A 16,718-nucleotide genomic window follows, 5' to 3' on the forward strand; every position below is an offset into this window, starting at 1 on the left:
GATCTCTTCCCATACTACAATTATATGTTTATTGTAGGTGCCATTTGCAGTAAATGGTCCTGTCTTCTGTATGTCCCACTGGGGAGAGAATGAGAACTGGCCATAAGGAGGGGTGTAGCTCTTTGGCTGTCTATGACAATGTTTCCCACCTTTAAAAAAATTCATGCTTTTACTTCGTTTTTAGGAAGAGGATCTTTTCGGCCGATCCAGTCTTCACTTACGAAAGCAGCTGTTTCCCGTCCCATTGTTCCCAAGGTCCTTCCAGCTCAAGCCACCAACCATCTGTCCAGTAGGTTTCTCCTTGGAAGGCGGTGGTTTGGGGAGGGCAGGTTTAGCAGGAATGTTATGGTAGCTATAATGACAGAAGCGACTACTCTTAATCATTTTACAGCCATGAATTTTGTCTTCTCTCCCCTTCTCTGATTTCCTGTTGCACTCAATAAGTACAAGTTTAGATTTTCAACTAGAACGTAGATGTTTTCATCTAGCAGAAGTAGGAATGCCTTGCCCTGAGAGGCTGAGCCACAACAATAGTCTTCTAGCAGTCAGGTCATTGGGTTGTATCCAGTACTAGTTCTCCTTGGATTAGACCCATTGAAAATAATGGAAATGGCTAACTTGGGTCCATTAATTTCCATGGGTCTACTCTGAGTAAAACCAAGTTGGATACACACAACTGCTATTCCTCTCACAGAACTACAATTCACAGAGTGGTTTAATAACCAATCCGTCTTTCCAGGGAACTCTTGAGAACTGTAGCTCTTGGAAGGAGAATAAGGGTCTCCTAACAACTCTCAACCCCCTTAACAAATGCCATTCCCAGGATTCTTTGGGGAGAAATGGAACAGCCATTGGAAGTGGAACAATACTGCTTTAAATGTCTAGTGCAGATGGGGCCATCTGATTTTTTGTTTGAGGAGGCATTTACCGTATTTTTCGCTCTATAAGACGCACCAGACCACAAGATGCACCTAGTTTTTGGAGGGGGAAAACAAGAAAAAAAAAATTCTGAATCTCAGAAGCCAGAATAGGAAGAGGGATTGCTGCGCAGTGAAAGCAGCAATCCCTCTTGCTGTTCTGGCTTCTGGGACAGCTGCGCAGCCTGCTTTCGCTCCATAAGACGCACACACATTTCCCCTTACTTTTTAGGAGGGAAAAAGTGAGTCTTATAGAGCAAAAAATACGGTAGATGGCAGAGGTGTGGATGATGGCTCCAGATTTTGTAGAGCAACCACCCACAACAATGTACCACCAGATTGCTTTCCTTGCTTGCTACATAGTTATTGAATATAGCACGTACATATTCATTTTCACAGGATATGCCTCCCTAGATGATAGTGGATAAGATTGTATCCTTTAAATTTAATAACACTCCTTTCAAGCTGCTGGAATTCATACCAGTACAGACCTCAGATCTAATAGGACCAAAGACATAATTACCTGTAAGATATATCAAGTTGAAAACCAAAGGGAACACTGAAATTTTTGTTCCTTTATGTTGAACTGAAAATGTGAGATAAAAGGCGCTGAATTGGTGATCTATATTAATAATTCAGTGTCAGAAAGAACTACTAAAAATAACTTTGGCACATATCAACTCCTACAGAAAAGCTGTTAAGACCTACTGCCCATGTATAAGACAGCAGTTTGACTTCGTGGATTGCTGAAAGAAGATTTCTCTTAGCTTTCTGTTCTTTGTTCAAAGGTGCTATTGACTTAGCAGCCCAAAGTGCCGGTATTATTCCTGGCAGTCCTTTGCCTGTTCTGGATACTGAAGGCCTGTCGGGCGTATCCCCACTGTCACCGGATGCAGTGACCGCGGTGGTTTCAGGGCAAGATTCAACAGTGGCACATCACAATGGAGGCTCCATCGTTGCGGTCAGTTTTCTTTTCTGTTAAGGCCTACAAAGGTTTAATTCTTGTAGAACCGATTCTAGGCTACTGCTGGATAGAACATTGCAATGTGCATGATAGACTAACATGGCCAAAAGCCCAGCAATATCACCCAACATCGCTGTGATGGCTGGTCTATTATTTTCTCCCTCCCTTGGACCTGCAGTCAAAGAGTTTGATGCTTATTTAAAATCAGAGTGTGAAATTCAGCATTTCACTCCCTCCTCTTACTGCTTTATTCTGTAATATTCTAGACTGTTCAGCATTAACAATAACAAAAAGCACGAGCAGTACACAAAATAAAATGTGGCATGAAATGAAACCTAACATATAAATGGTATAGAAACAATAAAATATAACAGAAGTACAAAAAACCTCAACCTTAGGGGTAAGGAAAGGCATGAACCCAGGGTGAAATGGCTCAATATAATAAGTTTCCTCCAAGAATGTGCAGCTAAACTCTCATTACCTTCTGAAGTACTTTGCCCAGAAAGAGGGCATTTTTAACTGGACAATATTTGTCAAGTAGCTTAGGGTCCTCTGCAGTACACAGTTACCTTCATTGTGTACATTCCTGGTCAACAACACGTTGCCCCTCTGGGGAACCTATAGCACTCTGGATGATGTTGGAGTACAGCTCCCATCATCCCTTACCATTGCCCATACTGACTAGGGCTCATGGCCGTGATGTCACCTGATGGGCTGGATTAAATCCTGTGTTAACTGTACATGCCTGTTCCCAACAGGAACACAAACTGAGAAGAATTTCACTCCACTTATCCTGCTCAGTTCAGCTTGCAAACCGCTTCCTTTGTTCAGCAGCACCTGACATCAGGTTATAAGTGGCTGGCCTCTGTACCTGTCAGATTTGGCCAGTAAGGACAATCCTGATAAGGATTTGGCCCGTGGAGCCAAAAGGGTTCCCCAACCCTCCTGCAAACCATGCATTCCCCTCCTTCCATACCATCCAGTGTCTTGGATTTTCCCAGCATGTTCTAAAATTCTGGCAGGAAAATCCTCATGGGGCGAGCGTGTTACAAATGGTACATGAAACGGTTTCAGCAAATCTAAATTCTGAATTTGGATTTCTTTGGCAAGGTGGATTTTGCTGGGGCAGGAACTGAATAAATCTAGACCCCATGAGAGCAGTGGAACAGGCACATTACAGCCTGCCCTTGTTAAATATGTATTCTCCATCCCCTGAAAGTCTGATTTGGTCATTCTTGGTTACACTTTCCAGGGCTCAAGCAGCGAGTGTCAGGTTCCATTTCTTGGCCTACCACCATGCTCTGAGCAGGAGGCAATCCCGGATGGCTTCCAGGTAAAATACAAGCTTTTCGATTGACAACTACTTGACCTTCATGGTGACAAACACTTTTTTCTTTTCTGCTTTGTATTAATGCTTTATGTGAAACCCAGAGTTGAGCTTCCTGGGGTATGTTTATTAAAGGTCACAGTCCATCACACTTTCGCTGCGTGAGAATTGTATGTAGGCACCTTGTTAGAAGCTTTCGTCCATTTAGCAGAGTTTCTGGGAAGCAGTGGTCAGCAGTTGAAGTTACACTTTGAGATGAAACACAGATGCTGTACAACTCAGTCAAGTAATTTATTGCTTGACCGGTCATAAGTGCATCACGGTGGCACTATTTACAATCTTTATAGCAATAGCTGTAATGGCATACTTAAGTTTCAGTCCCACTTTCTCTTTAGCAACGACGTAGGCAATGACACAGTCCATCACAATGTTTTCCTGAATATGAATTGTCATTGTGGAAGCTATTGCAGTCAAAAAGTGGAGACATGTCAGCCTGGCGTCCACTGACCTGCCTCCTGCTTGGTTCCACACGTTGCAATAAGGAACTTTGTTTCTGAATGCTGTCCCTTTGCTCTCTTATAGAAGGACAGGAACATGATACAGCCAGGCAGATGTCTCATTCCAATCCACCATTCTATGTATACTAGGAAATCCTTGCAGGCAGTTATAGAAGGGCAGCACAAAACTTTGATAGCCATAGGTACACTTGTTTTAATACCAAACATGATTTCCTCTCTGCTTTCAATGTGCTTTAGAAACATAATATTTGTTGACTGATTTAAGTGCTCTCACTGCATGTACGTACACACACACACACACACACACACATGCATATATACATATACACATGCAGGGTGGTAGTGATGGAGAGTGTAAACAATGATACCCAAAGGCCATCTGTCATGTAATCAGAGCTCGTGTATATATAGGTGATAACTCTAGCAGTGTGAGATTCCAGGGGTCTTGGCAGCATTCACATCTCAAGAGGGACTTGCTTCCTACAGAAGCACAACACTGGATTCAAAGGCAGCCAAACAGCCATCTCTTATGTCTCTTTTTCAGCTTTTTCTAGCTAGCCAGCCAGCCAAGAGTTCTGGGAGATCTGATTTCCACCATAACCACCACCATCTAGAGTGTTTTGTTGGCAATGTTCACTTTTTGTTGCCCTGACCCCAGTTTTGTGTGGCTTTCTGATCCATAGGTGTCAGTTTTCCCATCTGTAAAATCAGAAGTTATAGTGACAATATGTCTGTGCCAGATTGGAAAGAGGGGCATAGATTGGCAGTTCACCATGACAATAGCTCATTGGTTGACCACACACTTTGCATGCAGAGGATCCCAGGTTCAGTCCCTGGCATCTGCAAGTAGATGGTGCTAAGTAAGGTGGACCAATTCTATCCTTCAATTTTAGGAAACTTTCTGTGTTCAAAGAAATATAGGCAGAGTTGCTAACACCTAGTTTGATTGATTCCTATGCCTTTAAAAGCAAAGTAGCAGTGCAACAATTTCAGAAAATGTATACAAATAATGACTTAGGAATATTATTATATCTGCTTGCTGCCACAGGGAGCACCTGTCCTTTCTCTACCAGAACTGCCAAAAACCTCTCTGCAGAATGGTCTCGCCACTCCTCCGCTTCCCTCATCTGATGCTTCTGGTACCCATTTGTCTCCTCCCAATGTCTCTGCTTTATTGGATATCTCTCTTCCTGGACCCCCTGAGGATGTTCTGTCTCAAGGAGAACCTGCTACTCAGATCAGTGACTCTATCATTGAAATAGCAATCAGCTCTGGTCAATATGGTAAGAGATGAAACTAATCTAAATAACTAATCAGTGGTTAAGGAGCCAAAAAAATTCTTACAGCTCTGATTCTGTCAGGATTTTTAGTAGAGGAATGTTCTCTTGAAAGTCGGCTGTGCATTTTTACACATACTTCTGTGTCTCTGGCAGAGCTGTTTTTTAACTCATTGGATTTAACTCAGCAGATGTTCTTGACAGAATTCCATCTTAATTTTGACAGTAGATCATGGAAGTATTTCCTTTGAACACTCCCTGAGTCAAGGAGAATAGCACTTGTTTAGGCCTCTTAAAATTGGGCCTCTCACTATTGCCCCATTTAGATTCAAAGCCAGGCAGATCAAGGGTCAAGTTTTTGTAAGTTCTGCAGTAGGGAGTTCTGTTGACCATTGTTGCTGCTCTGCTATGGTTGGGAGGGGGTAATTTGGACGTCTTGTCTCCTGTGTGGCCCACATCAAGCATTTGTTTGGATTAAGTCAGGAAGGAAGTCATATCTGTGTGCAGTGCCCACGCTTCCTTAAGGACACAGTCTCCAACTGTTTGTCATACGGAATTGGTCACTTTCTTTTAATAGGCGAGAATGTTCCTCTGTCCCCAGCAAAGCTGAATGGCAGCGACGGCTCGAAAAGTCTTCCATCCCCTTCCTGCAGCCCCCAGCAGAACTGGATTGCCTCTCCTAGTCATGATCCACAGTGGTACCCCAACGATTCCACAGACTCTTCCCTCAGCAGCTTATTTTGTGAGTAGCACTGCACAGGGGATTACATTGGTTGTAGTCTGGACTTTTTTACTGGACTTGCAATTCTCCCCCCTTCTTTCCCCTGAGGGTAGGGGTTGTCAGCTTTGTTCATTGCCAAAGCTCATGCTCTAAATGACCCAGCTTAAATTAAATGTAGCGAAAAAGGTCAACATACATTTTCATGAACATGGGTGAAAGTCACACAGGGATTGTGCCATTCCATGTGGTAGGCTAGGGGAATGGCAGGAGCAATGGTACCAGTGGCACAGTCCAAGCCCAGCATTGCTCTGAGACTGTTGCAAACAACTGTAACTTTATACACCTTTCCTCCATTGCCCCTACTACTACTGTTTCCCTCATTGTATTTATTGAAACAGGGTATTGTGGAGTTGGAAGGGACCTCGGGGGTCATCTAGTCCAACCCTCTGCAATGCAGGAATCTTTCGCCCAACATAGGGCTTCATCCCATGACCCTGAAGTTAAGAGTCTCATGCTCTACCAACTGAGCTATCCCTGTCCTACCATTCACAAAAGAATTTTACAACAGTTGTACATTAAACCATATGAAAGTTTAAAATATGAGGTCAGTTAACTATTACAAAATGATATTTTCTGAACTAGCAGCACAGAAAAGTTTTGAACAGGCACTTAAAGGTTGAAACAGAAGGTACCTGCTGAATATTAGCAGAGCATTCTGAAGTACTAGGGTAACGACACTAGAAACTCAATTTCTTGTTGCTGTCAAATGAGCCTCACTAACTTAGGGAACAACTAATGGTGCTCTTGCAGGTGATCTCAGTGATTGAGTTGGGGTAGAAGGATTTAAGCCAGTGGTGGCCAAACTTGGCCCTCCAGCTGTTTTGGGATTACAACTCCTGTCATCCCTAACTAACAGGACCAGTGGTCAGGGATGGTGGGAATTGTAGTCCCAAAACACCTGGAGGGCCAAGTTTGGCCATCACTGATAAGGTAATCTGGACCTAAGTAGTCCAGGGCTTTATAAATTAATTTAAGGACCTTGCACCTGTCTCAGTAGTAGATGAGCAGCCAAATGCATATGTTTTAACAATTGTGTCACATGTTCTCGGCTAGATGCCCCCATCAGGAATCTGGCCACCACGTTCTGCACCAGCAGGAGCTTCCAAATCATGACCAAGGGCAGCCCCATATAGAGCTCATTGAAGTAATCCAGCTTCAAGGTTACCAAGACAAGGACTATCCATGGCAGGCTATCCATGTCCAGGAACAGCCGTCGCTAGCAAAACAGACAAAGCTGGCGAAAGGCACTCCAAGCCACAAAGGACACTTGGACCTCTAGTGATGGAGATGTATCCAGGAATGCCCTCAAAATATGCACCTCCTCCTTCAAACAGAGTGCAATCCCATCCAAACTGGGTGGTTTGCCTCTCCCAGAGAACCACCCACGCAAAGAGCACTCATCTTCTCAGGATTCAAATACAGCTTATTGGCCCTCATCCATGAATTTTTATTTCATTATTGATTGTTACTATTTAATCGCATATTTAGCAGTGCCTGTACCTACTATCCAAATGCAATCTTTAAATGAGCAAACAGAGTCACAACCAGCCCATAAACCAGCCCTCAGAATCCTCAAAATGCCAATTCTGAAAGCTGAGCATATTGGCACTTATTTACTTGTCTTACCAGAAACTTGAAGGTTTGCTTGGTTGGTTTTTCCTAATCAAAAATTGTGTTATTTACAGTATCAAGTAATGTATTATATGAGGTACATAATACTATACCAATGATGTGCATATTGATATGCTAGTATATGTCCAAAAGATTCTGCATCCCTTGCAGTTGAGGAAGTAAATATTTTTTAGGGTTTTGCCCAGTTACATCAGGTACACACATCTTGATTATATGTTGGAAAGTGGGTAAATAGCTTGTAGGAAGCTCTTTGTACCTCCCCATCCCTCAAACCTAGCAACTAAAATGCTGACTGGCTAACTTTATCATTTTGTTTTTACAGCAAGCTTCCTTTCCCCAGAAAAGGGACGGAAAATGCTGCCAACCTCTACTAGTAGTAACACAAGCAGCACCTCCTTATTGGGACCGAGTCTGCTGGATGGAAACTCGCGGGACTCTTTTGTGTCCCGGTCCCTGGCAGATGTAGCTGAGGTACGTCCATGCTTAATTGGTGCGGTGCTGTGCCAGCCTTCAGCTGAAAGAGGGGATAGTAGTCTTGTGACACTTAGCGTAGAAGTATTTTTTCCAGACTTCCCCCTTTCCAGGTAATTAATCAAAGCATGTGTTATAATTGCATTTTAACATTTGAAAGGGAAAAATCCACAAATCCTGATGCAAAGTCAGCATCTCCTATGTACATAATGGGAAAGATGGTATTTCCCAGCAGCAAAATACTGTTTTTGAGTGCAGTAATGGAAAAATGCAGTAATTGCTGCAACAGAAGTGCCATCTTCTTCAGGGAAAACCTCCGGATCTTGCAGAATGAATTAGCAATCCAGCTAATTTGTTCTGTTGGAAATGGCTAAGGAGAGGAATTTCCCCACCACCACCATTTAATTATAGGACCAAGGCTGGTGACACAGGATTGCTAAGCTGCAGTTGCTTCCCTTTTTAGTTGATGGAGAGTGCACTGAACGGATGAATGGATGTGCGGGTTCGGCATGTGACTCAGCCTTTCCTATTTAGTATTTAACACAAAACTGAGAATTCCAGTAATCTCTGTATTCTTTTTTTGATCTCCTCTAGTGGAGGAAGGCATCCTCCCACTTGCTCTAATTTGCAAGGTTTATTAGATTTGGAATCCTCATAACTGTTTGGCATAGAAATAATGGCCTTTTCCTCTTCTGGCCATATCTGTTCTGCAGCGGCAGGACTTAGGACGAGCTCTGCTGTCATTTCCCATTAATTTTCATTTATTTCAGATATTTGTAAGTCACCGTTCAAGACTATAGGCTTCCTGAGGCAGATTACATCAATAACTTTGGAATGCTCCCCAATGCACAGCATCACCACCAACCCACATACAAACACAGCTCCCTCAGGGAGAAGAGTTCTAGTCCTCCACTTTGTGGGTTCTCTTGTGCATTCGGGGAGCTTTTGACTTAGCAGGATTTCTAAAGCTGTGAGCTGCTCACCTGAACTCTGCCCTAGTACTATAATTTATTTATCTGTTTGATTTCTTGCCTGCCTCTCACCTTGTTACAATGATTTTAAAATACAGTATTTAAAACAGTTAAAACAGATCAGTCAAGGCAGTGGGGTGGGTCCTAAAATGAAAATCTCGGGTGTCAAATGCCAGGTTATAGAGATGCATCTTCAACATGATATGAAAACTTCGTAATGCAGATGTCAAACACAGCAGGGAGGGGGTTCCACAGCTTAGGAGTGGCCTTTTTTCCTGAACATGTGGATTGCCCCCTGCTGGAACATAATAAAATGCACAAATCTGCAGATTCTTCTCATGACCCACTGTACGTCTTGCTCTCCAGAGTCTCTAAACTCGAGCATTATAGGCAGAGTAATTTGCAGAATGTAGTCATAGCACAGATTTTGGATGTGCTCAGTGCAACATCCAGGATTTACTTTTCCCTGCTGAGTACACCCAACCTGGCCTATGTTCAGTTTAGCTTCTCCAGACTTTCTGAGCAAAAGTGGCAAGACCTAAACTGTAAATAACCTACCCTCTCTTTTCTCCCCCATCCCCTTCTTTGCTTCTAGATAGTAGATTCCCAGCTGGCTTGCATGATGAATGAGAACAGTATAGATTACATATCTCGTTTCAACGACCTTGCCCAGGAGCTGTCAATACCTGAGCCAAACCGCCGAGAGATCCACTTTGATGGAGGAAGTGATGGCCCTCCCATTGGTGACCTCTCTCAGTGAGCACATTCACCCAGCTGGCTGGTGGAAACCATTGAACTAGCTATGTAACCTGGAGAGAAGTGATGTCATAGCTATGCAGTGGATACTTTTGTTGTCCTGATTAGAGCATGCCTCATAAGAAGATCAGTGTTGTCTTCAACAGTCTACAGTTCCTGGAATGTGCAATATGCTAGGAACAATACAACTGGGAGCAGTATTATAGGAAATGACATGTGTAAGCTGATTACAGTACTAGTGGAGTTTACAAGACAGCCCCAGATTTATGCTCTGGGCAAGAAATCCCACAAGCTATGTTTTTATACAGTAAACCAAACCCTTGTTGTCATATCCGCATTTAAGCTGGAGGGTGGGGGTGATAAGATGGTATGCTATTTTTTTAATCTTTCTTTTAAAAAAATGAATGAATATACTCCTCTCTTGGTCTATCTCAATTGGCATTGTTGACCAGTCAGTCAGATTGATAATTCCTTGCACTTTCCTGTCAGGCAGCAGTTAATACCACTTTGCTTTTACCAGAATTCCTTTTGGACTCACTCACATTCATCAACATTCCAGCATGGCGTGAAAAGTGCTGTGTCTGTTCCTACTTTAGAAAGAAAAACTGGAGTAGGATCTGAGAGCCCCTTAAGAATGCTCCTTTCCTTATTCTTGTAGATGGGTGTGGTGTGCCTGTGCACATGTGTGTGCACATGAATATACGCACACCACCTTAACCAGCATCCCTTTGACTAATTCTGCTTGCTTGCTTTTAGTTTTTATTTCTTACAGCAAACACTTCCTGATGCAAAGGTGGTCTTACTCCCCAAGGGCTCTTATATTCCATTTTTCTCTTGAGGAATAGAAACTTTTTCAGGAGGCTCTCTAACCTCACTCCCAATTCATTCTCTTTCCCCTTGTTAACTTCTCTGCATATTTTCCTCCTTCCCTTTTAAATATTCACTTGCTTTATCTTATGAATTCTGCAAGAAGAAAGCATTTTACAGTACTCTTTCCTGTGACAGTAGAAAGGTAATGCTTTTACTTTGTCCAGCAAATGAGGTGAGAAAGCTGCTATTCCACTTTTGTGAAGTTAATTCCCACATGGCAGTTCAAGTTGTTCAGCTCCTTCGTGAAAGCCTATATAAATTGCATTCTTTAGGATATGCTATTTACTTGTGGGTAATGGGAAACCTTTAATCAATACTAGTGTGAAATTAAGCAGATTTTTTAAAAACTAGCTGGAACTCTGCTTTGCAAACATGCCCTATTCTCTGGTGATAACCCCTCACCCTTTACTGTCTTTATCAAGCATTAGATGGGAAGGTAACTTTGGGAGCCTGCCCACAGTGGTGAGGTGGTCTCACCAGAATGACTTTCCCTGGCAAAGGGACCTAAAAGTCACTGCCAATCTCCAATGGTTCCTGCATTTCTGGGACCGGAATCGGGACCCCTTTTCTGAAACTGTTCCTGAATCATTCTAACTTCAAGGGCAGTCAAGCAGTCTGCTAGTATATCTCCAAGCTCTGCGTATTTTCAGAACTGGAGAGGCTGTCCTAGGTTTAAAGACTTAATTTGTGTTATATTTGTGTTCATCTCTTGAATGGCTGAGCTCATCACCTGAACAGGAAACTGTCCACAACTTCAGTTTTCGTAGGAGAATATCAGAATCATGTATACTTTCGTGGGATTATCATAGCATTGTCCTTCCCTGACATCACTGTCGTTTTTTTGGAAATAATCCATCTTTATAGGATTCTGCCATGGTTACTTAGGAGCACACATTTGTAATACTTCAGGGCAAAAGCATTCTTGCCATCCCCTGTTACTGATTATCAGACTAGTGGTCCAGCAGTTTTGAAAGCCCCATACAGAGCTCTTTGTGTGCTGGGGCTTGCTTATTCTCTTCTAAAAGCAGACAGAATGCTTTGTAAAATGCAATGATGCATTCATGTGAGTGTGTGAAGGCTTTTCATTATAGAAGAAAATTTGGACTCTTTGTGTATGGTGATTTCTGATTATGCATTTAGCAACATGACCTAGATACCGCTGTGCCAAAACATGTTTATTCTACCTGTCTACATTTTTTTTTGCAGGAGCATTTCAGGCAGAGCCCATTTTTTGATCCGTCCTTGAAATGTTATCAGTTCTATCATCCACAAAAGGCCTTTGTTCATATGAGACATTGCCTGTGGACATTTACGTTAATTCGTTATAGGTCTGCAGGTGTGGGTGGATTAGTTTTTTAATGAAATCATTCTTGATTCTGTTTCTGATGTAGGGAGCCACTGGCCCTCCAGGTGTTGCTGAACTGCAATTCCCATCACCCCTATCCATTGGCCATACTTGTTGGGACTGATGGGGGTATAGTTCAGAAACATCTGTTCTTTTTTATTTTAGTCTCTTATGCCCCACCATTTCCATTCCTCCTATTTCTAAAAGGATGGATTTGTAGCAAGCTTATGAATCCCTCCATGTGCCCAGATTATTTACCAGCCTTACAGCTTAATGGGATCTGCAAATTTGTCCCTTGCGTGCTGACAGATTTACCTTCTGCCACCAGCTTCCTCCGTTTGAGAAAAGATAGAATGTTGAGTCATAGCTATTTTTATCAATGACGAGGCCTGCAGATTTTAATATCCTTTGTTGCCTGAAACAGAACCAGAGCATCAGAAAAGTAGACAGAACAAGGAGCCAATTGTCCAACTCTAAACAGTTATGTAGTAAAGTTTCTATATCAACTCCTCTTTCTCCCAAAGTATTTTTCCCATGCAAATTCAGTTTCCAAATTCTTGCTAATTACCTTTCCAGTTTCTAAAGATAGGCGTCCATAGAGATTATAAACACTGGCCATTTGGCCTTTTATCTTGCATTTAAATTACATGAACAATTAAGATTGTGCACTTGAAATAAAAAACCAATAATGTTTAACTTCCAGTCAGTAACTGCTGCTACTCTTCAATGAAGCATTAGTAATGTGTCCATTTTGGAGCTTTCAAGGTGTTGAGTTACCAAAGCATCCATACATTTGAGACACAACATTGATTCTAGGGCTGCCACTGACTTTTTGAATGCAGGAGTTGGTTTTGAATTGTACTGTTTCAGCCTCTTTGAACTAATAATGAACTTTTACTTAGTTTGTCTCAAAATACATTTCAGCAAGTTTCAAACAATCTGCAGACCCAACTACTTTGAAGGTGAATTGCCCTCTTGCCTTACCTTCACATTTGCCTGAGGCATTGAGAGAAGGTTGTCCTGTGGATATAGCTGGTTTCCATTCATGAGTGAGGTTCCTGAAAAACTATATGCCGCAGTTTTTTTCTGCTATCACATGGTTTGTTAACAGGTGTATTATAAATTGGTCTACTTCCTAGTATATATGCAGTGAAGAAAAATATGTCTTGTAGACCAGGGATAGGGAATCTCTGGCCTTCCAGATGTTGCTGGACGCCATCTGACATCATCCCTGACCATTCATTGGCCATGCTACCTGGGCTGGTAGTTGGAATTTAATAACATCTGGAGGGCCACAGCTTCCCCATCACTATTGTAGATCCACAGAATAGGGCACTGGGAATCAGATACTAATATTCCTAGCCTGAATTTTTTTTAAAGAAGAATACAACCTAATTTATTGGCCAGATTCTGAGTGCCTATATTGCTTCTGCATTGCATTTTGATAGGCCAGTTAACTCCTCTGAATATTTTTCTGTAATCACTAGCATAGAACTTAACAGTAACTTCATTCCACAAAGCCCATTGAAATTAACAAAAATTTTGGAGGAGCAAATTCCCTATGAACTGTGTCCAAACAACACGGTGGTTGTTTTTTTTAAAGCAAAGTTGTTTGAAGTTGGCATTACACAACCTTTTTCATTATCTCTCTCCTATCTTTAATGCTTTCCAGCCAGCAACTTAGGTCAAATCATATCAGCCAAGATGTCTTGTCCACTGACTTTTTGACTTGACAGTTGGATTTTAGTATTTCATTTTGGGTTTACTTTTTTAATCACATGCACGCATATGCACACACACAAAGAAGTTGGATACATTTGTAAGGAAAATACTGCACTTTTGAGTTACCGAGCCCTTTTAAAAACTCAATTCTCCAGACTCCCCAGTGATCTGTAAATGCTAAACAAGTGAAAACGTTTGCAAGCACTACAGCAGTAAGTTATCATTAGTTGCCAAAATGTGATAACTGGCTTTAGAGCTTGTGGGTTTGACAGCAGACTTTGTTGCTGTATATTTTAATACTAGTTAAGCCATATCATCTAAAGGTTTTCTGTCTTGTTTTGAGATGTGAATTTGTTTTATAGATAATAAATATACATATATAGTGTATGTATAAAGCAAGAATGCCTGTCCTTAACTGATTATTTTTTTGTACCATATTGTAAATTATATTATTTATTCTTTACCAATTTTTGGAAAAGGAAAAGGTGTTTGGGTTATTTAATATAATATACAAAAGCTGTTAACTTCTTCTGTTTTCCATTTTCAATTCAACTTGTAAAGTTGTTTTTATGATTGTGCATAAATACATACTAATCCTTGGTCTAAGTCATGTGTTTGCTGTCATTTTTACCCTAAGCACTGATAGATTTTCTTCTGACTGGGAATATGACTTAAACCGCTACCTCAGTGGAACAGGTGAAAAATAAGTCCTCTAAATGTTATGTACTTAGATCTGTGTAATGGAGAACACCCATCCTTAGATTAAAGGCCCTTCAAGTTACCCTACCTATTTTTATGTTTGGAGCTGAGCTTCAATACTTACATAGCCAAAATGGCACCACCCATGCACGGTATATTTGGAGGGTTCCCAAGGTTTGCAGAAGAACAATAAGTCTTTTGGAGGAGAAAAATTCTTGGGGGCTTCCCAAAAACAGCCTGATGAGGACCAAGAATGCACAGTGCCCACAGAATGCTGATTGAAGAGAAACCAATAAATGAGGGGAAATGAATAGTAGGAAATGAAATAAATAGAAAGGACTGTAAACTTTTCCAATATGCAGTTACAGCGGCGATAATATTAATGGCCCAAAGATGGAAACAGGAGGAAGTACCGACCCTGGAAGAAGGAAGAACGAAAATGATGGACTATGCAGAACTGGACAAATTAACTGGGAAGATTAGATATCAACGAGACCATAAGTTCATCGAGGACTGGGGAAAATTTGTAGAGTATCTGAAAAATATATGTGATGAACAAACAACGTTCGTGGGATTTCAAGAAGCTCTGTGAAAGGTTGAGGAGTATTGTAAAAAAGAAAAATAAGATTGGGAAGGTATATAAAAAGGCAGTATTAAATTTAGGAAATGCGTAACTAAAATTTAACTACGGATGATTGGCAGATAAGCTGAAGGAAGTCCATAATATATAATTTGTGATAAACCTTTGGTATGGTATCATATGTATATTGTATTGAAAACTAATAAAAACTTTTATTAAAAAAATAAAAAATACATAAATGAGGGGAAATAGAGCATCCTGTACAAGGGGCCATGGCTCGCTGAAGGGAATCCTGAACAGGAGTTTCACTGAACGCCATTTTGTTACAATTCAGTTTTAAATTTTCTGGCACTCAAGGCTGGATTATTGACAACAGCAAGAAATATCTGCAGCTTGAGGGAAAAGGGTGATGGGGGAGCATATTGTATAGTATACGGTAATCTGTGTTGCACATCCAAACTGTTAGCAGTGCACTATCATCTACACTTGCAATCAAAATTATTCAACCCTCATTGCAAATCAGGTTTATTATCAAAATTTACAGTCTTTCAGCTGTTTGCAATGAGCAAATCATACAAAAGCAATTTAAATAGCTCAACATAATGGATGCTTCAAGTAGTTTCCCCAAATTCAGCTGAAATTGCAACACAGACTTCTCCAGTCTCACTATTATTCAACCCCCTGAACAGAATCCCACCCAAAAGCACAAATACAACAGGTGTTGTCTCAAGGGCTTCATTGTTTGTATCCGTTGTGTTGAGCTATTTCAATTGCTTTTGTTTGATTTGCTCATTGCAAACAGCTGAAAGTGTGTAGATTTTGATAATAAACCTGATTTGCAATGGGGGTTGAATAATTTTGATTGCAACTACCTTCCCTCAAAACCCCACGGTTGCATCTAAAGGCTTTACAAAGGACATAGATACTATGGCTAACTGGTCCTATGGATAGTTTGATTTGCAGTATATAACTAAGTTAGGTCCATTAATTTCAGTAGGTCTGCTCTGAATTAAACTTAGTTGAATACCTCCTTATATATGGGGTGGTTTCTTGCAAGCCGCTTGAGTTTCATACAAAGAAAAGCAATGTATACGTTTTAAAACACACAAATAAATGAATCCTAATAAGTGAACCTCTTAAGAGTAACTTAGCCTGTAGCCTTTTCAATTACACTCCCGCCCCGAGGAGGGCGAATGCTGAGAAGCTGACCAGGGCTCTTCAAACCTTAGACCATTGCCATTCGCTGCCTTCTTCCAGACCAACGAGCGCTGGAGATATATGGAATGGCAGTCTTGTCTTCTTTGGTGATCACTCGTAGCTGAGTAAGATTGTCTTCCATAAACACGGTTTTAACAATGAGTCCGTAAGTGACTGTGAAGGCCAGTTCTGGACCCACACATCCTTCCACAGTGGGGACATTTGTTTCCGGGCTGGAGTTGATCACGGTGTGGATTTGCCAAGCGTGCCTTCCTGTTAGCACGTTTCTCCCTTGCATCCTGAGTTCAAGTGTCTTCAAAACCCATGACACCTTTGGTAAAGGCTGTTCTCCAACTGGAGCGCTCGCAGGCCAGTGTTTCCCAGTTGTCAGTGTTTATACTACATTTTTAAAGATTTGCCTTGAGACGGTCTTTACGCCTCTTTTGTTGACCAGCATTACGCTTTCCATTTTTAAGTTCGGAATAGAGTAGTTGCTTTGGAAGAAGATTATCGGGCATCCACACAACATGAGCAGTCCAACGAAGTTGATGTTGAAGAGGCATTGCTTCAACATTGGTGATCTTTGCTTCTTCCTGAACACTGGTATTAGTTTGTCTGTCTTCCCAAGTGATGTGTAACACCGTTGATGGAATCTTTTGAGGAGTTGGAGATGGCGTTTATAAGTGGTCTA

At 41.4% G+C, this 16,718-nt stretch overlaps 1 protein-coding gene across 5 annotated transcripts in view; it reads left to right on the forward strand.

The window, feature by feature from the left end:
* CRAMP1 (cramped chromatin regulator homolog 1) overlaps positions 1-14,157 on the forward strand; it is a 42,071-nt gene extending 27,914 nt beyond the window's left edge. For all 5 annotated transcript variants that reach the window (XM_083584865.1, XM_083584863.1, XM_083584867.1 and 2 more), the window contains exons 15-21: positions 185-289; positions 1,706-1,878; positions 3,134-3,214; positions 4,775-5,009; positions 5,581-5,745; positions 7,739-7,887; positions 9,454-14,157. In XM_083584865.1, the coding sequence (XP_083440991.1) occupies positions 185-289; positions 1,706-1,878; positions 3,134-3,214; positions 4,775-5,009; positions 5,581-5,745; positions 7,739-7,887; positions 9,454-9,618 (1,073 nt within the window). In that variant the 3' untranslated portion in view covers positions 9,619-14,157. The remainder of the gene's footprint in view (positions 1-184; positions 290-1,705; positions 1,879-3,133; positions 3,215-4,774; positions 5,010-5,580; positions 5,746-7,738; positions 7,888-9,453) is intronic.
* Positions 14,158-16,718: the final 2,561 nt, after the last annotated feature.

Source organism: Podarcis filfolensis (assembly GCF_964270895.1).
Source record: "Podarcis filfolensis genome assembly, chromosome: 14".
Classification (NCBI taxonomy): domain Eukaryota; kingdom Metazoa; phylum Chordata; class Lepidosauria; order Squamata; family Lacertidae; genus Podarcis; species Podarcis filfolensis.